General features: G+C 33.5%; 1 protein-coding gene and 1 pseudogene across 1 annotated transcript; both read right to left on the bottom strand.

Moving 5' to 3' along the window:
- Positions 1-2,702: 2,702 nt before the first annotated feature.
- Positions 2,703-9,022, bottom strand: LOC120256581 (annotated as a pseudogene).
- Positions 9,023-14,077: 5,055 nt separating this feature from the next.
- On the bottom strand, positions 14,078-19,533 carry LOC120256584 (putative disease resistance RPP13-like protein 3). Its single transcript, XM_039264246.1, has 3 exons — positions 19,181-19,533; positions 14,565-17,045; positions 14,078-14,376 (listed from the first exon to the last, which is right to left on the bottom strand). The coding sequence occupies exons 1-2, from the start codon at positions 19,462-19,464 to the stop codon at positions 15,518-15,520; spliced, it is 1,812 nt and encodes a 603-aa protein (XP_039120180.1). The 5' UTR covers positions 19,465-19,533; the 3' UTR covers positions 14,078-14,376; positions 14,565-15,517.
- Between the last annotated feature and the right edge of the window lie 6,992 nt (positions 19,534-26,525).

Here is a 26,525-nt window from a genome sequence, read left to right as displayed (position 1 = left end):
TACTGCAAGGTGGGACTAAGGTGAATTGTAGTATTAGAACCCTAAGATTAAACTGAAACTATAGATTTGGATTTCTTGAATCAATGATTAAGGCGGAACTTAAAGGTCTAATTAGATTCAATTGCTACGAAGTGGGGTTGGTCTAAGTTGAATATCTTACTTTATATTTTGAGAAAATGAAATTACTATAGGATAAACAATTAAGCTAAATAGAAAAAAAGTCTCACAAGATTTTTTGTTTATCATTGTGGAAAAACTCTAATCCTAGAAACAAGGTGCACAGATTCTCTTCCCATCATTAGTCAAAGTTAATAGTTTGAGTTTCAATTACAGTTAGTTCTATTTCATTTCCATATTTATATTCAGATTTTCTAGATAGCCTCTGGTTGCAAAATTTGGTCATCAACATCCATGTGGGGGCGATGTCTTGTTACTAATTCAGCCGTGCATACGATGCCATCAATCTATGCATTCATCTGTATAAACATCCAACTCAACACCGCGTAGCGTCTTTATCGGCCTTTCAGGGGCTTCCTAATGGTCAAACCTAGACCATTTTGAATTAATTAACTCTTTTGAGCACCCTCATTTCCATTTATAATTTAAATCATTTAAAACAATACTCTGGGTTTGTTCTTTTCCCTTATCTATCAATCTTTGGAATACCTACTATAATTTGGAAGATACATGTTCAAGCCCTTATTTCTTAAGCTAAAAACCTTAAAAATTTTATTAGGCGTATAAAGATGGATCTTCGATGAGAGATTGCCAGGACTCAGTGATTAACACAACTATGGGTGGAAGTCTTCGGATCAATGTCTATGATCAGGTAGTGGCATCTGTTTGCTTTAAGAACCCATGAAACCATGCCTTGGCTCTGTTTTGGACTGCCGGACAGTCAGAGCATTGGCGATTTCTTTAAAGCGGATTAAGTAAACAGAGGTGATGCTGTGGGAAGAGAAGCAAGAGAGGATCAGTTTCATTATTCAAAATTCAGGTCTGGGCGTTGCCTATTTTTAACCAAGGGCGTATACCACGGGTGATTAAGAACGGCAAGCCAGTGAGCAAGTGAGCAAGATCATGATTTGAGCTGGCAGCACAAAGGCAGATGGCAGAGGAACCATGGGTTGAGATCCTCAATACTTTGCTTGCTGTAGAATAATTAAAGAAAGTCAGAGTAGTTAGAGAACATACTATTGAAATATTTATGACACGCAGTTTAGAAGCTAAGTCTCATATGCATCCATCATCACACTTCCACCACTGATTTATAAACACAATCGAGAATTTCAAAAGAATGAATAGCAAATCAATAGTGAAAACCCATTGCCAGACAGTTATTTACCTTATAGAGTACGTGGAAAGCACACTGGCAATATTTTGTTCAGCCTGCTTCAGCAAATCAACAATTTCATCAAATGACACATCATAGGTCAGAAATATAACCGAAACAAGAAACAAAATCAAAATTAAGGTTAATTCATTGAGAAATGAAACTAGTCCAATTTTGCTCCAATTGGTAATTTATTATCCATTCTCTCTTCGTCACGGCAAGCTAACTAAAGTGAACAAAGGTACTTGATTGCAGCTACAACTTAAAGCCAACCATCCGGTTGTTTCTTGGCATACTAGCACATAGAATATCGATAACTAATCGAAGGCTACAGGCACATTTAATTCTAGAAATGAGAACACCACAAACCAATATAGCATAATGCAAGTAAGGTTAGAGCACTGCTGTTTGCATTTGATGTTCAATGGACCTACTCAAAAATTTTTTGTAATATTCATCATTGCTTCGCTTTAAATCTTTACACAAGAGATAAATAGGAGTGTTGCGTGCACTTTTTACATACTATTCTATGTTTTGCAATACTAGAAATTCCACATGATAATAAAAATGTTTAACAAGTTTTTCTCATTTTCAATGTATTAGCTTAATTTTTATAATTAAAAAGTTTGTAATTCATTTTCAAATTTCAAAATATCTTAATTATTAATTAATTACTAAAAATGGCCAAAAACCAAGAATTAGATTTTCATAAATAATTCCACCAATTATTTCCCATTCCCTTAAAATCAAAACAATTAGTATTTACTCCCTCCGGTCCTTCTAGCATTCATTTTTAGAAATTTATAGACCATTAAATATTATTTTTCAAATTTACCTTTTATATTTAATATCATACCGGCTTCCAATAAGTATTAGACTGACATTTTGTTGAATCCTTGACATAAACAAGGGTAATATTGGAAGTGTGGATTTTTAAAAATTTAAGATTAGCAACTAACTTTTATGGGTTTCAAATCAAATTGGCTGTACAATCGTCATTCAACTTACATTTGTCGATATATTTAAACAAGGGTAATAAGAAAGTTAATATAGTTTTTAAAATTTAAAATTAACTTGAAAACTAACTTTAATGGGCTTTCATAAATCGAATGAATGAGTTAAGATAGGACAAATAAAAAGGAGCCGGAGGGAAAGGTTCATAATATGTTAAAATCAAATATGTTAAGAGAAATCGAGTTATTTTTTATTTTAACTAAGGATAGTAATGTCTTTTAGCTGTGTTGTAACTTGACAAAATTTTTATACTATGGTTTTTGGGGTACCAAAAATTTATGAAGTAGTGTTGTACTGAATTACTTTTTATGTTATACTTCTACTATGTTTGCCAAGACAAATTGGCGACAGTCCGATCTGTACTTCAAATTTTCGAGTATCAAATGGACCCTAAATTTCCAGGGAAAGCATGAACTGTGAAGTTTATGCAGGTAAATTATAATTACATTATGTACATGATCAAAACATTAGTACAAAATTTAAAATTTCGATGGAACAGGAAAATGAAACCAAATAAGCTGACCTCTAATCTATATGCTTTCATAGCATTTGGGAATCCATTGATACTAGTTTTATAATAAAACATCACTCAGACGCAATTTAAGGAAAAAATTAGAAAGACAAAAATAATAATTTAAATAATAACAGGAAATAACATTAATGGGGAAACACAATTGCATGAAAGTACAAATGTTCAATTATTACCCAAATTCGTGCCTAAAGGCTAGGAAATAGCATCGAGTCTTATATTTAAATATTATTTCTGAAGATCTGGATAAAGAATATGCAATTTATCTTAGACTCAAGCAATGACAATTAGGATATACTAATAAACAAACTTAAGACTATAAAAAACATCTTTAGAAGAAAAGTACAGGCACAATGATAATTAGCACTCGGAAGAAAAATGTGAGCAATCAAAACCCAAGTAAGAAATTAAGACCAAAAGAAGGGCAACGTACTTTGGAAACTAAACTTTGGTGCTTACATTAGTAGATCTCGAACAAAAGAATAAGAAAATAATCAAATGTACCTCATTATCAACATTAATAGGCATATTTATAGAACAAAGCATTGGAAGGCCTTCTTTTTTAACAGAAAGCAACAAATGTCCATGAAACATATCCATATCCTGAAATGTAACATATGGACCTAGCAGGGCAATATCCTGCAACATACAGCATAGAAGTTATAGCATGATCAGAAGATCATGTTACTAACCAACTTTTATTTCTAAAATTGTAAAATAAATATAAATTTCAATAAAAATTGAACAAAAAAAAAAATGAAATAAATCAGATTTCACCCTCATTCTCTTTAGATAATTTAGCCACATAAAATGAGAGATTGTTCGCTCAACTTTTCACTTTCTAAAAACTTAGTTATCAAGAAAGAGAGCATATTATATCAAATTGGCATTAGGCAAAAGCTCACCATATTCTAGATATTTACAATCTAACAAATCCAGGAACAACTAAGAAGGAAAAATCTAACTTGCATTCTATGGTTAAAATTAAGAAACTTTTGGTTCATCTTGCTTAGAAACACATGGATTTATCAAGGATACTAAATTTTTATTTGATGTTTGATATAAAATTGCTGATTGGTGACCATAAAATCAGCATAGGTTATCCATCCATAGTTTAATTTGATATTGATATACTTCAAAACATCATAGTGCATGAAAAGATTAATTATTTTAGCATCAGTGGGTGGGCATTGCTTGACAAGTCCTAGACAAATATAACAAAATAGCATCAGATTCCTACACCTAAAAACAATTAAGGTTGCATGTTTTGTTGTCAAAAAAACAGTTTTGGTGCTTATACCCTCCTATGACATCTCAATCAGAGGAGTAGAAACTAATTTGCAATTGATGTCAACTAAAACAATCCGCTAGTTGACATTTGATGAAAATGCTAGTGTAATGAAAGTCAGCAAGTGAAGTTCAAACAAACATGTTTGACCTCCACAATCTATGATGAATAGATCCAAAAATGGAAATCATTGAAAATGTTTGCTTTTCTCTGCTTTTCTTGCAAAATCATTGCTAAAGAACTTACAGATTTCTCATTTATCTCTTGCTTCACTAATAACCAAGGAGCTTTTCCACATGAATTGGATACACAAACAGAACTTTTCTGCCAGATTCGTTGGCTGGATATTCCAATTTTAACCACTCTATTCCAGGATGTAATTGAATCCACTTAGTTCTCAAGACATATTTTCAAAGATAAGAGTTCCACTACATTCAGTTCAATATTATGTATAACCTTGTATAGGACACAGTGAACTAAATATTGGTTTATGTTCACAAGGTAATTGGGAAATGAATTGTTTTGGCCAAACATTAAATTCACATGAAGATTATTCCCATAACCAATTCTATAGCAAAAAAACTAACCTGCCAGGTGGCCATGATGACTTTTCAGCTCTACATCTAACTAAATGGTAGCCTTCAGTAGCTAAGTTGATGTCTTCTGAGGGCGCATTTGTAAGAACATTGGAAAAGCCATAGTGGTGCTCTAGAAAATATTGCACACCAGGCACACATTTTTGAACTGGCATTAAGCCATTTTTATAGTTCGCCGCATCCATTACATAAACCTGAAAAAAGTAAAAAATAATGTTGACCAAGAAGATGCGAGTTGGGCTTTTCTTTGATTAATTACAATAAAACCTAAAGAATGAAATGAAATAGGAAAGAGACCTTCCTCGGATGAGGCCCTCGAATTAGAGTTAATAGTGATAAACTTGCCTTCTTTTGTGCTTGTGATATCAACACAGCAACTCAAATCATTTTCAGTAAATAGCAAATCATCTACCACATCTGCTCCCAGTTTTCTACAAAAAACTCTGCAAAACAACCAAGTTAAATAAGGAGGGAAGCACATAGGCTTGGTCAAAAGAGACAAACCAAATGATACTGAAGCAAAAAGAAGAACCAGTTAGGGCATTGATTTTCATCACAAAGTGTGTAGAACACATAATCACTGTCACCAGCCCATGCCAAACCAAGAACCCCCTCAACTTCTGATCCTAAAATCATGAATCCAGTTCTAAGGTCTTTAAGTTGAAGCACAAACAGCTCGCTACCTCTTGTATCCATTGTATATGCAAGGAAATTGTGATCAGGAGAAATTCCGCAAGTGCCTATATTAACATAACCTGCATGTGAGCCAGGAATGCTAGTGAGATGTTCTCTCTTTGAAGAATGCACACTGACAAATGGAACACACAAGAAAAGAAAATAATATTTTGCGGATGCACCAAATTACTTCAGAAACAGGCATAGACACGCTAAGAAAACAACAAAACATGAGTTGTTCAACATATCAGAATAGAGTTGCTGATCATCATCCTCGGTTTCTGCATATAAATATAATAATCCCAAAGTTATATTAACATAACTTGCATGTGAGCCAAGAATGCCAATAAGATGTTCTCTCTCAGAAGAATACACGGAAATAAAACAATCCAAAAAGAAAATAATATTTTTGCAGACACGCCAATTTACTTCAGAAAGAGACACAGGGATGCTTAAAAAACAACAAAACATGAGTTATTCAAAATAGCATAATAGCATTGCTGATCATCATCCCCGGTCTCTACATATAAATATAAGAATCCCAAAATTAAATGACAAAACAGGTTCTCACACGGACAAAATACAGCAGTTGCCATTCCAAAGAAATCCAGCTTAAATTGAAAACATATGTGATCAATGCTATTTCCACTCAAAACTTCTAATAAATTTTCATTTCATAGCATCCCCCAGAAAATTAGTAAATTGATGTCGAACTAATAAAAAGCAAGTGGATACAGAACGATCCATAAGGGGCAGCAAAGCAAGTTAGAAGCCTGGACATGTAAAATCATGGCCAGAATAGATGTACCAAAGAATTACATGCCAACAACATTAAGCTAATAGAAAAAAGCTTTCCACGCTTGAAATTCATCAGAAAAAGATCCAAGACAGCAGAGAAGGAAGTTACAGTTAAAAACAAAAAGGGGAGAAAAATGAGAGATGCATACCTTATTGTTCAGCAATTTCATTCCAATCTAACAATGTTTCCTCCTCATGGCCTTCCTTAAAATTAAGGAATGCTCCAAAAAAAACCATCATGACAACTCAACTTTCGACACAGAACTGGATATTCCTTTCAATCAGGAACATGTTGAGAATATAACCTGTTGCATGAGATCATATCAAAATTAAGATATCAACAAAAGATATATATATATATATATAAATACAAATGCAGAGTCAAGGTAGGTTGCTATCAAATCTCAAAAGAAAAAACAAACAAATTTTCCAGAATACCACTAGCATCCCTAAACATATGAAGGCAGACCATTATAGTTAAAAGATCTCATTGTATGATAGCACCATTTAAGACAATTTTACAAGTTGATCTTTAAACCAAGTAAGACTTCAAGCAGCAAGAGGATGTTCACTTTTTTCTGGAGAAAGACACAATTCAAGAGCTATTACTCAGCCAACAGTGTGTCCTTCTGTAGGATGATCCAGGAAAAACAATCTATAAACTGAAACCTTCAGCAAAATGCAAAACAGTAGATAATTATTTTTTATGTTTAGGATGTCAAAACTGGAAACTCAACATCAAATTATTGTTGGTACAACCAAAAGTTCAAATATGCATCTTCAGTTTCTCAAGGCTATGTTCATACTTTCTAGTTTAACAAAGAATTGTTCAAAAATGGAATATTAGACAGATGCTAGACGCTTACCATAAGCGAGATAAGGATATCAACAAGAGTGTCATGGAAAAAGAAAGGAGCTTTGGCATCATGAACCATAACTACTCTGGGCACTATTCATGTGAGAAGCAACTGACTTTGCCGCTGAGATGGTGTTAATTGATGAAAGTCGAGAAGGTGCCAACTTGGAGGTGGAGACATGGAGAAATACTCTTGAAGCCAAAAGTTTCAAGTTAAGTAGAATAAGAATTGAATATTTATAATGTAATATCAATAATAAGATAAGTAAAAATAAGGAAGGGGTTTGGGTGGATAATACTAAGATTGGTAGAAGTAGAAATTCTTGGTATCTAGGCTCTATAATACAAGAGAATGGGAAACTTATAGGAAACGCCATAAAAAGAATTAAGGCAGATTGGGTGAAACAGAAGTGTACTAGAGTTTCACGCAATCTTAGAATTCCTCTTAGACTAAAAGGTAAGTTTCATAAAACAATTGTTAGGCCAGATATGATCCGCAAGTCGAAGTGTTAGGCGGTTTAGAAATAACATGCTCAAGGGACGAGCATGGCTAAAATGAAAATGTTGAAATGGATGTTAGGCATTACTTGGTAGTACAGATTAAGGAATAAGTTATTTGAAATAGATTAGGAGTGGACACCTATTAAATAGAGAATTATTTAAGATGGTATAGATACATCCTTAGATGACTCCTAGATACACTCACAAAAAAAAAAGGTTGTAGAGAAGGGAAAGGTAGACCTAAACTGTGTTTAGTAGAAGTTTTACGCAATGATATGGTAGAGCTTAGTTTATTGAGTTGTTTGGCCCTTGATAAAGCAACAAGGAAAGGAAGGATTCATGTCCCCAACCCCAAATAGATGGGACTCATGGCTTCTTGTTGTTGTATAGAGCTCATATGAACTTAATGATCAAGTTTATGATTTCAATTTTCACAAGATATTTCTTCTATAAAAAACAATGTGTTATGCATATCACTTGCTTCACAAAGTTTTATCAATCTTAGCATTAAGGGTGCCAAAGGACCAGTCAAGGCCAAAGCTATCTAAACTTTCTTGAAAAATTTTCAAACTTGTAAAACCATTCTTTGTATACTTAGTTACCTCATACATAGACTAACAAAATAATAATGGATTTATGTAACTAAATGAAAGATTTCGAGCAGTCATTTTATCCCAATACAAGTGTAACGAATCAATGAAGACTAAAAAAACAAAATTTCAAAGTTGCTTGCATCACTATCAGACACTAGTGCTATCAAACTTCCAACAACTAAAACCAACGTAAGGTTGTGATTTTCCAAATTTACACACCCGCAACATGAATCTAATTAATTCAACACAACTGTTAACAAACACTCAGCTTAACATAATCTGCCAAATTTCGCACCAGCATCAAATCCATGCAACTCCATGCCACAAAACAAAACATATCTTCTATCCAATATCCATACAAACGAGAAAATAAACGAGAAAGAGCAAAGAGGGAACCATTTGCCCCAGCGTTCTGGCGGGGTGGAGATCTTTGGAGGCATGCGGTTTTTCATCTCGGCCAAGAGCGTTCTCTGGAGTTCTTGGGTATCAGCCATGAAAGCTTGGGCATAAGAGTTCTCCTGATGAAGATAGCGGAGGAGATCAGGGTCGGAAGTGTTGGACATCCAGTGGAAGGGATCAGCCCAGGAAAAGCCATGGACGGAGATGGTGGAAGCGATCTTCTTGGGGAGTGGGGGTTTGAGAGGAGACGAGAGGAAGGGGGACGATGATCGGCGTTTGCAGGAAGAGAAGGAGGAGGAGGAGGAGGAGAGAGAAGGGAGGAGGAGGAGTCTCGTGAAGGGGAAAGAGAAAAGAGAGGGCTTTCGCAGTGTGGAAGAGCTCAACATCGATGAAGAGAAAGAGGGTTTTGGGTTTTCCAACGAGGGGAATGAAGGCTGAGACCATCTCCAACCTTACACCCAAATCCCAAATTTGGGAAGGGATTTGGGTGTAGAGTACTCCAACCCACACCCAAATCCCACCCCAAATTTGGGTTTTGCAATAGTGCAACCCCAAATTTGGGGTCACACTATTGCAACCCCAAATTTGGGGTCTCACATTATTTTTTATTTTTTAATTATATTTTTATATTTTTATTGTTTTTATTATTGTAATGAAATATATAAAATTATTATTTCATTAATATAATTATAAGTATTTATTTATAATATTAATTTGTGTGTAATTAATTAATAATCAATAATAATTATTATTTAATTAATAACTAAAATTGATAATTATTAATATATAATAAATTTATAAAATTATTAATTATCATTTTGTTTATGGTTTCAATGTAAAATATTCAATTAAAATAATTTTTTTGTTGTTAAAATTGTAATCAATTATGTGTTTAGATTTTAAACATTTTCATGCTATATTAAAATTTGAGATCATTGTTTATTGAAATAATTAAGAAATTCAAATTTTAATTTTTAAATAAATTAAATAATAAATTAAACAATATAGTTGTACAATATTCAAATTTTAAGTTATATTTTTAATAAATTATTTATAAATTGTAATTAATGTTTAATTAATTTATTGTTAAAATGATTAATTTCAAATATCTTCATTAAATAATAATAAAATAATATATGAAAAGAATATCATAAGAATATTCTTTTTTGGGATAAAATTTGAGATTTATGGTTGGAGTAAAATTTCCTGTAGTAAGACCAAATTTGGGATTGTGGGTTGGAGATGGTCTGAAGAGGGGTTTATTCACAAAAACTTGGGACTCACAATAGCTTTTTTCAATTTTTATATTTTATTGAATTGAATTACCAATTAGTTCCCGGATTCTTTGTATGTGACAAATCCTGGTTCTTTTTTATTTATTATTTTTAAAATTTTTGGTAAATTTCCCTGCATGCGCTTGCAATTTACAGCTGACCATGTTAAAACATTTAAAAAAAAAAAAGAAATTAAAGAAGGTTCAGAGGAAAAGGGGTAGTACCAAAAAGTGATGGCACCCGCGTGGGGTCAATCAACCATGAATTAACTAGGGCGAGAAGGGTTACACCACTAAGTCACTTAGAGATGGCTCATGTGAGATCTATCATAGCTCTCAAAGGGTTCACTTATGCCAATGGCAATAGAATAAAAAAAACACACGTTACACTTGACAATGAAAACCATATTTTCAAACATGTGCCTCTGGGGTCATACCCCAAACCCAGCTAAGCTGAACTTAGTGCAAGAACAAACTGCTGCAGTCCCACAGGGCCTAGACCTGGTGGGCCTGCAAGGCTTCAAAATCAGTCTTATAACAGAGATACAAACCAACTGCTAAAACACAAAAATTAAGTTGATGCAAAAAATACTGCACAAATAACAAGGGTCCATGAACCCAAAATACATAATACAAAGTTTTCAGGGTTTTAACACATTATAAAATACAAATAATTCGCGACAAGGATAACATAGGGTCTCATGAAATGCTTATGTGTATGCTGATGTGTATTTCCCACACACCTTACTAATGTGTCCAAGCTAGCATAGATTAAATAACTTTAATTTAATGCATGATGTGTAATTCTGGTGGATAGCTCAGCAAAAATTGATCGGAATCTTATGGGTAACCTCCCGGTAAAATAGAATCAATGTAGGGTGATTGAAAAGAAACAAATTGAAATTCAATGAATAAAGTGAAAAACGATCATAGTACAGTGGCCTTCTAAAATTTTTACCCATTGTTTGTCAGTATTTCTTGTGTGTGTGTGTGAGCACATGGCCCCAGAGAAGGAGAAGGAGAAGGAGAAGGAGGAGGAGGAGGAGGAAGAAGAAGAGAGAGAGGGGTGTGTATATGTTTTTATTCACTTATTACTAAAGATAATTCAGTCCAAAAGTGACTTCTTAGTGACCTATCATTGGGACCATATCTAGTGGATAATTGTATTTCCTTTTTACCTTGTGTTGTGTTATTTTTTAATTTTTATTGTAATCTCCGTATTTTTTAATATAAATGATTTATCTATTTTTTTAAAAAAATTCATACACATTATTGTCCGGACTAGCTACCATGCTATCACTCCTAGCCACTTTACTGACATAATTAAATGAAAAATCAAAACAAATATTTTCGTAAGAAATCCTGACTCAAAGTTTGGAAGTAAGGCTATTTATGCCATTGATTCCTCCCGGTATAAATCCATGCCACACAAACTTTTTTATGGTTAAGTTGAATTCAACCTCAAGATTAATGAGCAACAGTATAGTATTATTAGATAAACACATAATTCAAGCCAAAGTTAATAACTTAAAACTAATCTTGTAACTAATGGTTCTCAAAGCTAAGTCTATACCATATCAAAAACAGTTTTTTGAAGGCTGAGGCATGCTAAGGTTGTTTGGCATTGAGGGTGAAGGGGAGGATGATGATGAGGAGGATGTTTGGGTGGATGAGCATGATGGTTTGCCAACTCTGCCGTGGCTTGGGACGAGACTCATTTTCACTGCCAATGGGCAACCGGAATATGTTCCGATCTGTGCCAACTATCCTCATGCTAGTGCTCCCCAACCACAGCCGGTGTCACGTGAAGAACTTGTATTCTGTCCGACGGTGAATCACAAAGCCATGCATGAGATTGCACCAAGTGAAAACGGGAAGCAACCGATGTCAAGCCTTGCTCTCATCCAGGCGAAGACTAACTTGCAGCCTTCGGGGGTGGTTGAGCCTAGCTCTCATCCAGGCGAAGGAAGTCGTCGCACGCCGTCGATTATGGATGTTGACGGTAGCCAAGAAGGAACAAGCACAGAGAAGATTCAGGCAGTGGTCGAGCAATGCTCCCACTCCAGAGGGAAGGGAGACTTAGCGGGTGGAATTTCAGAAGTGAAGGACAATGGTGGTCAATGCTCATCGTTGACAAGTTTGGAAGCCATGAGGGCGGTGAAGCTCGGCTCTCGCCCCGGTGACAGAAGTTCTCGTGAGTCAATAACTAACAAAAGATCAAAGATTTCCGCATGGAAAGATGCTTCTTTGTTACCAAGAGAAGAAGGAGATGAGGGATGGAGAGATACTTCGGTTAAAGGATTGGTGAAGATGGAAGGTGGCTCCCACGCCGACATGGTGGTGGTCGAGCAGGGAAGGGACTGTCATGTTGAAAGTTCGGTGATGGTTGAGCGATGCTCTCATGCCGGCGTGATGGTGGTGGTTGAGCTTAGCTCCCACTCCGTGAAAGGAGACTGTGAGTCCAAGGGTCATGCTCGGGTTTCAATGCGACGGACCGACTGGCAATCCGATCAACGGTGCACGACCGATGGACTAATGGAGAACCGTTCCCTCGGCTGTGCACTGTCCGTGAGGGGTCAAGTCACAAGAGGGAGTGGCTCGAGAGAGGCACGCGTCGCAAGGTGGCAACCTAGGCATGGGTTTGTTGTCGCACAGGGAGAGGTTAAGGTTGCTAAGACAGGTGTCGGGCATGAACTAGATCCTAGAGATATAGGTGTTGCACTTGGAGTGGCCTTTCATGGGACAAACGATGGACTGGGAGGGAAAGCTGGAAATGAAAGAGAGGTTTTGGTGGTGATTTCGAATGTAGGGAAAGGAGCTGATCAGTCAAAAAGAGTTGGCCATGTTAACTCATTTAATGAGGTGGGCCTGGTGGCTTTAGATGTGGGGTTTAATGAGGTGGACCCCTTGCTTTTCTATGATGTGGGCTGGAATTTGGCCCAATCGAGTGAGGGGCTGGACCATTTCGGAGTTATGGGCCAGGAAGAGGTTGTAACTGGGCCTGACCTGGATAGTGGGCTGGACAGGATGCATGCTGATTCTAATGGTACTCGGGCTAATCTGGATGATTCAATTACTATCATTCGTTGCAGTTTGGACTCCTTAGGACCATGTTCATAGGCTATTGGTGGGGCCGCCACGGATAAGGAGGCGCATATCAGTGTGGCGGGCTAGTTTATTTTTTTTTTGTTGGGCTTGAGGAGGCCCGTTGTTCCTCGTTTTGTTCTTGTTTCTTTCTGTTTGTTGTTGGATCACGCCTAGTGGTCAGTTTTTCTTATTGCTTAGTGTTTACTTGTTTTATTTAATTAAAGTGGTTTATCCACGTTTTTCAAAAAGTCTATACCATATCAAGGATTTTTGAGAAAAACCTCTTTTAGAATTTATAATGCCCTACTATTTGATTGATCCACACCTTGCTTTGATTTTTGAAATGTTAACCAAACACTAGTCAAACTCAAAATTTGAGAAACATGAATATTTGAAAATTCACTTGTTGTTCCTAGTTTTCTTCACAAGATAGCCAATAGATTCTTTTAATAGAATTAGCTATAAATATGTCCCCTTAACAATTTTAGTTCAAAATTTGAAAAACATAACTTCTGAAGGAAATACTGAGTGTGAGCTTCATTTGATGCAGTGATGAATCAATAATAAGTGTGAATTCAATTAAGAAAGGCATTTCTGTAAAGGGATAGACTGAAGCTTTGTTGGACAATATTACTTATGTTAACAAGCATTTCTACTTAGGTTTTCATGAATATTAAATTAATGATCTAACATATGATATCATTTCATTGATGAAATGAAACAAAGGAGAAAGAAACATTTACATTGGTTACCGTTTATGTTAGGGGAAAATTCCTTTTTTAAAAAAAATTGTTTTCAAAAAACAACAACAGCAGGTGAAAATGGCAAAAGGTGCCCATGCTTAGCTAAGGAAATAAGAAAATGCCTGTGTCTTGGAATTTACCATTAATACTGATTTCATGCTTAAACCAAAGAGAAACATGCATTTTATTTATAATCATCGTACGTACATATAATGAAAGCACACATTATGCATTTTATTTATAATCATCGTACGTACATATAATGAAAGCACACATTTTCAAGCTTTGATATCAAAGAAAAAGGAACACATAACCCCCTTCTTCTTTCTTTCTTTTTTTTTTTTTTAAATAAAGTGGATAAACCACCAATTTATTAAAAAGAATAACCCCCTTCTTCTCCTTCTTATTCATACAAGAAAAAAAAAATTCCACCAATACTACTGGAACAAAAATAAGCATGAAAACTTTAAGGTAGACAACGCATTATCTTCGTCTTAATCCTCATCACCGCTCCGACCTCCTCGTCATCTTCAGACGGCACCCTCATCTTAATCCTCCTTGGCTCCGACCTCCTCGTCATACTCATGGGCAAACTCCTTGAACTCAGCTCTGACCTCCTTGTCATCCTTCTCAACCGTAGAAATGCCCTCTCCAGTATCTGAAAACTCACCTTCATCCATGCCATCCAGACCTGCATTGCCAATGAACAAATGCCCTCTTTGAATACAACAAACCAAACTTATGATCGATTCTTAAGAACAGTCCATAACAGTTACGGAAAGAAATGAAAAACAAAATACACAATAACAATGATAACAAAGGTAGAAGAATATAAATAACACCAACATAGATAAACAATTGGCCTTTAGCAACACTCACCAGCAATTGCCAAGGGATAATTGGTAGGCTCTTGGCTAGTACGACGGCAGATTTTTGGCACATGTCGAATCTTGTGCGAATCCTCCCTCCTTGTCCCGCGGATGAGCTCTTTAGACATGCCATACAACTCCAATTTCTAAAGGCTCATCAAATGATGAAAGTCTGGAAGCATTTTCAGTTTCTCGCATGAAGTTAATCGTAGGAATGTAAGTTTGGGCATTGCACCTTCCTCTATACTCCACTCCTCAAGATTAGGCATTGTCTCCAACATGCGCACTTCGGCCCTTATTTTTTTGTGATAATACTAGTTGGTAATGAACAGAATTTCCAACCTAGGGAATCCACCTGCAGAGCATACCATGGTTTTCCCAAAATACATAGATTCAAAGAATTTGAGAATGACAAGGTATTGTAGCCTCTCTAATTTAGGCATTGGGTCTTCCTTCAATTTAGAATCACAGAGTTCAATCCTGGTGAGATAAATTGGAAATTCAGATATGTCGTTCCCCATTGGCCAAGGTCCATGTAAAGTAAATGACTGAAGGGTGTTGTGAAATGGAAAGTCCTTTGTTGTCTTGATTTCTATATGATATGCTTTATCCGCTCTTATATGCATACTGGTAAGATGGCTTAGCCGACTGAGTAGCTGGGTTAGCATTGCTCCGTGGTGTTCCTTACTGATAAACACTTTGAACTTCCTAAGGTTGGGAAAACTCCAGTTTATTGTTTCATGGGAACCAAATGTCACATAATCAAGTGTGAGGAGATCTTCTAGCTTCACACTTTGTGGTGGTGTGCACCCTTCTCGGAGTAGTACATGTCTTAGCGTCTTGATCTTCCATAGTGTGATGGGTACTAGTATCTCTAGTAGACAAGTTATGTCAATAGTCTGTAAAAATTGAAGGTTTCCTATAGACAATGATACGGCTAGATCATCCCTACCAAACAATCTCTCATACATACCAAACAGTCTTAAAATAGCGTAAATGAATCAAGAGCTTGATTTCTTCTGGTATTCTGTCTTGGAGACAAATCGCAGCCAAGTCAAGCATTCTTAGAAACTGAAATGTAAACATGGCGGGAATTATTTCTGGAGAACTAACTATTCTTCCAAATACTATTAAAGTCCTCAGTCCATCGTACCTTGTACTGATTTCATTGGTGATTTCATTGGTCAAGGGTTCATTGATGATGTGAATTGCCACCCGGTGAGATGACGATGCCAAAGAAACTGGTTGATCATTTTGAGTGGAGCAAACAGTGAGGAAACGGTCTTTCTTGGCCGCAGACCTTGCAAAATCTAGTAGTAGATCATGAACACCACATGTCCTCACACACCCATTGCTTTTCCACTCATTTGCATGAATCAAGCTCCTTTGTACCAACTCCTTTAAAATAGCCTCCCCTGTCTCCTCCATCATCTTATTTCCTTCTTGTGGTATGAAGCCTTCTGCAATCCATTTCCTGATTAACTCAATGCCATATATCTCAGAATCCTCAGGGTAAGCACTGAAATAAAGAAAACATAATTTCATATGATGTGGAAGATCTTCATAGCTTAGGGCTAGTATTTCTTGACATGTGCTAATTCCTTGTGCCTCCCAACTCATTGTCTCCAATACTCTCCTCCACTCAACAGGTGTTTTGTCCCTTATTGATAGGAAACCTCCAAGTACAACTAAAGCCAAAGGCAGGCCCCCGCATTTGCGCACGAGGCGAAGGCCAATATCAAGAAATTCACTGCAACAATTTGTCTCTGCATCTTCCCAATGAAAGGCCTTCTTGAGAAGAAGCTTTTTACTCTCACCTTCATTCAACAACAGAAGTTGGTGCGGAGTGCTGCTTGGATCTGCTCGTTTTGCAACATTAAGAAATCTAGTGGTGATCAAGATCCTGCTCCCATTGTTCACATTCCGAAAAATTCCTTCCATCTGAACACAAACATCCTCTCTCCAAATATCATCCAATACAATGAAAATCCTTTGTGTTTTTAGTGAGTCATTAATCATGTCTATCAAATCATTTTCTTCCTTGTTCTGCAAATCTTCCTCTTTAATGCCAGGAACTTGTTTGAGCAACTTCCTCAAAAGCCCCATTAAACTATTTTCTTGAGAAACTGTAAGCCAGATGCACTTGTGAAAATGATTGTTGACAGCATTGCTACGGTAGAGTTTGCGAGCAAGGGTGGTTTTACCAAGACCACCAATGCCAACTATGCTAATGACACAAGACCCTTGTTGTTGTTGGCAGTGGTGATTTATCAATCTTTCAAGTAGGATCTTCTCATCATTAAAGCGTCCGACTATATCAGCATCATCAGGTTGAGATAGGAAATGACGTCTCCTCACCGGCATTAAGCTCAAAGCATCTCCATCTTCACCCGAGCATTGAATCCCATACAACGCTATCCTAGCTTTAATCTCATTAAGCCTTTCTTTTATTTTGCAAATCTCCTTACCTACATCATGCCTTGCTTTCAACCTATCAAAAGAAAATACTAAATCAAAAATGAAAAATTATGGTTCATGTAAAGGCTGAGTCATGGAGGGAGAAACACATAACAGGGGAGGGAAAAAAACATAAACTAATATATATATATATATATATATTTTAAAAGGAAAAACTAATAAATTCAAATAATCAAATTATATATATATGTATATATTAAAATAAAATGGATAGACTATATTATATTAATAATATTAAAGAGGATTCAACTGTAAGTTTGGAACTGCGAAAGAAAAGGAGAAACAAAAACAAACAACGATGGCATCCAGGAAGACTGCTGGATGTAGGAATGATAGTAGGATACAAACAAAATTTTTTATTTTGACAAATGTGGATAAGTCATATGTCTGTAACATGCATATATGTCAAAAATTGATCATTCAACTCAAGCCCTCATGAGGGGTTGTGTTGTGAGTCCGCACCCACAGTAACCTGTTAGCACTATTGCTTCCATTATGACTTGAACTAGATACAAACTATGTTACATAAAAACTACTACTTGATAATATTACCAAATATATAAAATATTATAAATAATAAGATTATTGACCACAAATAGAGAGCGGTTAAGTTTCGAGTTCTCCCAGTATATGATTGAGATTTCAATAATAAAACATAACTATTGGAATAATTTAGTCTCAATGTAAAAGGAAAAAAACTAATTAAATATATCTAAATATCATATATGTATATATATATATATATATTCCAAGCAACATATATAGACAGTTATATTTGTTGAAAATAAGAGGATAAGATTGCTGGTTATATTTTAAAATTTTAAATTTTTTTCTTGAATCATCATTACGCCTATATCTCTGCATACTCTTATCCAGCGATGCGATGTTTAAATTGCTAGGCCAAACCCACACCGGAAAGCTATTATCATCGATCACTATGATTGCGTTTGGATTACCATAATAGAATAAGGGGGAATGAAGTAATTAAGAGGGGGGGAAGGAATGGGTAGAGGATGATAATGAAAAAGGTGTTTGTTTGGAGAGGTAATTCATTGGGAATGACAAATGAAAAAAAATGGAGTTGTGCTAAGATTACCTTTTTACCTTTGTATATAGAAATAATATTTTTTTTTAGAAGTAATTATTACTTATAAAATAATGAAAACATAAATAATTATTTTATTATTAATTAATATTTAATTAGAAATTAATTTCATTCTGTACTTAAAATTTTTTAATTAATTTCAAATAATATTAAATTCAAATAATTACTATTTCTAAAATAATTAAAACATAAATATTTAATTTATTATTATTAATTCATGTTTAGTTAAAAATTAATTTCAAATAACTTTTAATTATATTCCGTACTTAAAATTTTTTAATTAATTTCTAATAAGTAATTATTATTAATAAAATAATAAAAACATAAATATTTATTTTATTATTATTAATTAATATTTAATTAGAAATTAATTTCATTCCGTACTTAAAATTTTTTAATTAATTTCAAATAATATTTAATTCAAATAATTATTATTTATAAAGTAATGAAAACATAAATATTTAATTTATTATTAATTAATGTTTAATTAGAAATTAATTTCAAAGAACTTTTAATTTCATTCTGTACTTAAATTTTTTAATTAATTTCAAATAATATTTAATTCAAATAATTATTATTTGTAAAATAATTAAAACATAAATATTTAATTTATTATTATTAATTATTTTTAAAATATAAATTAATTTCAAATAATTTTTAATTACATTCCATACTTAAACTTTTTTAATTAATTTCTATTAATATTTATTTTCAATAATTATTATGTATAAAATAATTAAAACGTAAATATTTATTTCATTATTATTAATTAATATTTAATTAGAAATTAATTTCAAATAACTATTAATTTTTTATATGTGTTTTTTATGTTTCACAAGGACATAATGGTAATTTTGAAGGGGAATGGTTCATTAACCCATGGGGTTAATGGTGACCCCCACAAGGTAATGATTACCCCTGAAAAACACATCCAAATGGTGGCATGGGAATGTATAAGTAATGATTCCCCAAAGGGGAAACTAATATTCAATGAAATTTGAATTTGAAATACTTTAAACCCCCATAATTATTTTTCACATTACCTCTTGATGCAACTTAGGCCACCTTTGGAGTGATGAACCTTGATGAAGAAAGTATCAATGGCATCTTCAGCTAGGTAAGCAACTTGTATGACATCATTCACCCAGTTCTTCACGTTTTCATCCCTCTTTCCTTTTCCATCTGCGTCCTTAATAAAGCTTTTAATCCAACGGAGCTCGCTTTCCAACCATCTCATCTCATCTCTCACACCATGCACCAACTTCAACTCGTGTGTAACCAGCTCTGAAAGCTTGGTTAAAACCAGTGAAAGAACGGTTTCAGCCATCTCTCTCTCTCTCTCTCTCTCTTTTGATTGACTGATTGCAAGAGATGAAGGTGAGTTTTTCTTCGTACTAATTTGAGGAGGACTTCGTTTGATGATGGCTTCTCATTGGAAGGCAGAATATTAAAAAACGGGTGGAGCAAAGATGGTGCTTTCATCATCTGTCCATCATCTTTTATTATTATGAAGAAGGAACACAGAAGGCCATGCAAAAGCTGCATGTCACCAATCACCTGTCAAAAGTCTATGTGCAATAAATCAGAGGTTTGAAAAAAATGAACATGACCTTTCTTAGGTACAATAGACAATTCTAACAAAATTAAAAAGTATGCAGTATGCTAACTGTTTTAATGATGGGCGCTAGAGTTTGCAGGGCATTGACAATGGACAATAATTACTTTGATTTTATTGAAATTGGTACATAGAGTTGTAGAAATGAAAAGGTTGTCTCGTACATAGGGTCATATGACTCATATTGTCTACACATGACAAACTACTCCGAAACCACTCATTAAAAGGCCACACACGCGCACATATATATACTTTTTTAACTAATCTGCAGGTTGTATATAAACATTGTAAAGGCATTGTTTTTGAAAAGGTGGATAAACCACTTCACATTAAATTTAAAAAATTGGGTTGATTTATGTCAAAGGGAATAAAAGGAATTGAAAGATTAAAAGAGCAAAAATCAGAGGGCCTCTTTTTTGCATGTGGACCTAATTAAATCCTCTTACAATTATTTTTTGTTTGGTCATTGCAGGTAATGGGAATAGATTTTTTAGTTGGGGGAATTTCATACACCTTAACCAGGAGGAGTTTTGTAATATATTTATTAACCCTCTCTTCACATTTAATTAATATTTAAAATTAATATAATTAATTTAAATATTTGATTAACATATTTAAGAGTTATTAATTAATATGTTTATTTTAATTTTTTTTGCCATAGTTAGTTATTTATTTATTTTTAAAAATCATCAAGTTGATATATAATTAATGTATTTAATTATAATAATTATAATAATTTATTTACTTTAAATATTTAATTGTAATAACTAAAGTGAATAATAATACTAAAATTATTTAATAAATGAAGAAATTTTGATATTTCATCCCTAGTTATTTGTTTATTTAAAATATATATATATTTTTTTAAAAAAATTGGATAAACCAAAATTACATTAAAGAGAAAGGAGAACAAACAAACATGAGCATAGAGGCCGAACAAAAGAAGAAAATCCATAGAAAACACCCAACCACATGCAATGGTTAATTAAAAAAATTATTAACTGAAATATTTAATTATAATAATTAAAATCAATAATAATTGAAATGAATTATTTAATTTAAATATTTAATGATAAGTTAAATAATAATGATTTTATAACACCAATGGACCTTTGGTTTAACCGTATTGGCTTTAGCTACGAAAGATGTTGACATGAAAATTTATTATCTTGTTGCATTTGTCAAAAAAAAATATATTCAAAATTTTTTATAGTTCTAAAAATTTATTAATCATAAAGATAATGTAAATATCATTTATTTAGACTAAGGGCATAAAAATAATATCGTAACATATGCTTTTTTTTATTTTTTCCGTTCCAGTAAATCATTCTTTTAGCATTTATTATTAATTTGAATAATATCTAAATTATATTAAATAGTTAAATTAACTATACTAATTTTAATTATTCAATCTCAAGTAAGCTTGGTCAACACCCGGGACGCAAAGTATTCAGCCATCTCTCTGTCAGGCTCCCTCTCCCTCTCTTGAATGGAGACGAGTTTTTCTTTGTACTAATTTGAGGAGGAAGACATTTGATGATGGCTTTAATTATTATATTAAATAGTTAAATTAACTATACTAATTTTAATTATTCAATCTCAAGTAAGCTTGGTCAACACCCGGGACGCAAAGTATTCAGCCATCTCTCCCTCTCTTGAATGGAGACCAGTTTTTCTTTGTATTAATTTGAGGAGGAAGACATTTGATGGTGGCTTTAATTGCAAGGCAGAATATTCAAAACCAGATGGAGTGAAGGGGCATGTTGACCATGGGTGCTGTCATTTGTCTGATCACTATTATTATATGTATATTTATAACTACTATAATATGTATAATTGTTGGACATACACAAAATAAGACTTTAATCGTCTCACATGATACCTGACTGAGTTAACAAATCTTTAAGGTTGTTAAGCTACTATAATTAATGCACTATTCTGTCCCTTAATAATTGTCACCCTTTTATAGACGGTACTTGTCATTTTTGTCATAATAATAATAATAATAATAATAATAATAATAATAATAATAATAATAATGTTTATAACTTTAAAAAACCTTTCTTTAAGGGCATTTGGAGTGGTTTAATTGTGTGTGTATTAGTGCACTATATAGGGATTTTTTGGTTTTTTATATTTGGACCCCATTTTGAACAACCCAACTCTAATATTTATTTGTTTATTTTTTAAATTACGTCCTATTGATCCTTTCAGTCAATTAAAAATGAATGCTTGTAATATGTTTGTATAATTTTAATTTCCACCATTAAATGTCTTTTATTTAGCTTTGGTTATTTCGGTTGGTATTTGTTTTTCAGTCCAAAGGTGACAGGCTTTGGTTTATAAAAAAGGTTTTTCTTTTGCCACTACAAATGAATAATAGTGATTTTTTAATAACTAGGTACTTCAATTTGATTTTGTTTTTATTCCATAAACCCCACAATGTAAACGAGGACATTCATGGTAATTATCATAAAGCAAGGACTCCAAAGTCCGGCGCGAAGAAACCATGAAGTTTAAAAAAAAGAGAAATTGCTTATAAACCCTTCAAAAATTCTATAATTGCATATTTACTTTTAGGAAAAACATGATTATACATATACCTCTGAAAAATATAGGTAATTGCGGATATGTTTCTACTGTTAGATTCCGTTAACATAAGTCAGTCAAACTTTATTAACTATAGTTATAATTTAGATTAAGATATACAAAAAGTCTAAAATAACCCTTGTAAATAGTCATTTTATAATAATTTTTTTAAGAGTATAATGGTCATTTTATATATCTGCTATTTGTTAAGAGATAGTTTTTCAGCCAATTTGAACCTTAGAGGTATATATATAATTATATATATTATTCAAAAGTATGTATATAATTATCTTTTATTCATGAGCAAATATATAATTTCAAAATTATTCAGGATACAAATGCAAAAGTCCTAAAAAAATATCTAAAGGAGTAATGCATGCTAGATTCAAATCCTTTTACCAAAATGCGTCCTGACAAAAAAAAACGTCCAAAAAGTCGGAAAAGTCCTTGAAGACAAAGGAATAGGACAAAGGAATGGAGCAAACTAATTGAAAAGACTAACAATGATTAGACCCCACAAAAGCAACGTAGATCAACTAGTGCAGTCAAGGAGCCTTACATTGACTATTACCAATAATATTTTTTTTTAATGACATCGTGAAATTTTACTTTTAATTTTTTTACAAAAGATTCAATCCATAAAATCCTATTTGCGCACCGTATAAGGGGAGATATCAGGTATTTAACCGGATATGATAAGTTTAACCTATCAATTTGAATCACTATAATAGTGACTTAGACCCATTAATTTGGTTGGGGTTAGACGGGCTATCGAGTTAGCCCCTCCAACATGATTAAAATACTTCTAATAAATTAGAAAAATATGGACAACTCAAAATAGTTCAAAATAATTTAAAATAAGATGAAGAGCTTGCAAGCATATATATTTATATATATATGTCCTACATTTTATTGTTATACTGTTATTAAAATAAATAAATAAAACCTCAAACAATTTTTTTTAAATATAATTTAAAAACTAAAAGGAAATTAAAAATAATTCTAATAAATTAGAAAAATGTGAGACGACTTAAAATAGTTCAAAATAATTTAAAATAAGATGAAGGGCTTGCAAGCTTTTATATATATATATATATATATTAGTGAATATGAGAGAAATCAGAGCTAATGTGATTCTCTTTGGATTAGAGTTGGCTTCATCACTAAGAAGGTCTGCCCTAGTCTTGGCTTCGGTCTCAAACTCTCAAATGGTCATTGTTGTTGTATTTATTATGTTGTCAAGGAAGAAGTCATTAGCTTTATGGCTGGTTCTAGTTATTGAATTTAATCACACTTCTAATTATTTATGTAAAATTGCATTTTATTGGTGGCAATTGAGAACTTGTTGTACCATCATGTTTCAGCTTGTATTAAATGTATGCTCACACTCTACTGCAAATGTAGGATATGCGGAAACATCTTTTATGACTAATAAAAATATGTTGTACAAATTCTTATTACTTTGCCATTATTTAAAGACGTTGAAGTTCATATGTTTGTTGAGTCTATAGGCAGTAGTGTTTACTCCTAGTGACGTCTAACAATTATCTATGTACATATATTATTTTCCAACAACTAACCACAAATAGATGTTAGCACAGCTGGTTAGTGCCTTTGCTTTAGGGGCCGTTTGGATCATGGATTGAGGGCTTAGGAATGGGAATCTCATTCCTAAGCCCTTGTTTGGTAACCAGGAAAGGCATAGGTTGTCTCTATGCAGGGGAAAAAAATTACTCCCAAGAGAGACATCCTATTCCACCCAAAAATAGGGGGAGAAGTATTCTTTAGTTATAAAATTACTAATATACCCTATTATATATAAAGCCTCTTTTTCTCACTTTCTCTATTTTTCTTCCTCATTCTCCGATAGCCGAACCCTACTTAGCTTTAATTATTAAATACGTTAATTAAATTATTTTGGGAAATTAAAATTAAAATCATTAAATGAAATTAACTTAATTAAACATATTTCATGATATTAACTAATTTAATAAACATATAATAGTTAAATAAATTATTAAGACTAATTATATAATTATAATATATTGAAATATATATTTACATTATAAATAATTAATAATAAATATTGTTAAATATTTATTATTAAATATAATCCATTATTTTATATAATATCATACCATTTATCTATAAGGGTATTAATGTAATTTTAGTACATCCTTCTTTTTAACTTTTTCTATTCCCAATTCTTTTTTCCTCAAACCAAACACTTTATTCTCATTCCCCTCATTCCCATTGACATTCCTCTTCTTTTTCTATTCCCCGTATTCTCATTTCTATTTTGCAATCCAAATGGGTTCTTAATGTATTAGAGGTTGTGATCTAAGCCGGTGTCCCGGCCCACCAGGTTAGTTACTTGGTGGGGTGGTTTGGGCCGGGCAAGGTGTTTTCTCAGTTTTGTGCGTGCATCACAATATCAATAATTATGTATGTAACTTTGTAGTTGAAAGTTTAAAGTAGTTATTTTAAAAACAAAATACCTCTGATTTGACATCCATCATTGAGAACAGATGGATAACGTTTTGGGGAGGCATATCTATCGTACGTGCGTAATACTCTTTAAATAATTTCATTATATTTTATAAACTCAACCAGTGAATCAACCGGGATAAATATATAGATTTATCAAAATATATATATATATATATATAGATTTAGAAAAGCTCCAAAATATCTCTTAACATGTGAGCGGCTGCATGAAGAACGACTAAAGACGACAAAGAGCAAACAAATTTAATTTTAGTAGTCAACCATTGGATAGCCCAATGGTATGACACCAAAGTATAAGAGGGAGGTCATGGTTCAAATCCCTCCCCCGATAGTACTGTTCACCGTACTGTCCATATACTGTTCACCCGGGATTCTTATACTATTCTCATACTGTATATACTGTACATCCGGGTTCAAGTACTGTTTAGTACTGTTTATATTCATATAAAAAGGGCGCTTGTCGTCTATTATTCAAAAAATATTTGATTTTAGTACCTACACACACAACAACAAACATCATTAAATGAAAAGCCACAAATATATATATCCCAAGCTTGTAGCGCACCACTACCATAAAAACTTCCTTTTTATCTTGTATTTTATTTTTAGAAAACAACAACAGCAGGTGAAAATGGCAAAAGATGGCCATGCTGATCAGCTAAGGAAACATGAAAAAAATGTCTTTATCACGGAATTTGCCACTTATCTTACTTTTCATGCTTAAACCAGAAAGAAACATTTTTATCTATAATTAATCATCGTACATAATGAGTACACAATTTGATATCAAAGACAATAAAGGGTGCAGTGCATCAAGAGGCATGCATGAAACCAGTGAGAGAACATTATACACTGACGGTTGACCTCACAGTTTCTCATTCTTTCCTCTTAAGGATTAGTTTTGACACATGTTGAATCTTGTACCAATCCTTCCCTGTTTCCTCCTTTGACCTGAGCATGAGTTCTTGGGACATGACAAACAACTCAAATATCTGAAGGTTCATGACATGTTGCAAATCTGGAAGCATTTTCAGGTTCTCGCATGCTGTTAACCTTAGAAAAGTAAGTTTGGGCATTGCACCTCTCTCTACCCTCCACTCTTCAAGATTGGGCAATGAATTCCATATGCTCTTTGGTCCAGAACTTCTTGCTTTATCAGGATACCAGCCGGTAATAAACAGAGTTTCCAACCTAGGGAATCCACCTGCAGAGCATACCATGCTTTCCCCAAGATACACATTTCTAAAGAATTTGAGAGTGACAAGGTATTGTAACCTCTCCAATTTGGGCATTGGGTCTTCCTTCAATCTAGAATCATGGAGTTCAAGTTTGGTGAGATAAATTGGAAGTTCAGATATGGTGTTTCCGGTTGGCCAAGGTCCATGTAAATTCAATGAGAGAAGGTGGTTGTGAAATGGAAAATCCTTTGTTGTGTTGGTCTCTACAAGACATCCTTCTTTGGCCTCTATATGCAAGCTAACAAGATGGCCTAGTTCTCTGAGTAGATGGGTTAGCATTGCTCCGTGGTGTTCCTTAGATATCACCACTTTCAACTTCCTAAGGTTGGGAAACCTCCAGTTTATTGTTTTATGGGATCCGAATGTCACAAAATCAAGTGTGTGGATATCTTCTAGCTTCAGACTTTGTGGTGGTGTGCACGGTAAGAGTAGTACATG

Source organism: Dioscorea cayenensis, unplaced genomic scaffold (genome assembly GCF_009730915.1).
Source record: "Dioscorea cayenensis subsp. rotundata cultivar TDr96_F1 unplaced genomic scaffold, TDr96_F1_v2_PseudoChromosome.rev07_lg8_w22 25.fasta BLBR01001515.1, whole genome shotgun sequence".
Lineage (NCBI taxonomy): Eukaryota > Viridiplantae > Streptophyta > Magnoliopsida > Dioscoreales > Dioscoreaceae > Dioscorea > Dioscorea cayenensis.
The sequence above is the reverse complement of the archived record's forward strand: the minus strand, read 5'-3'. Positions and strand labels throughout refer to the sequence as shown.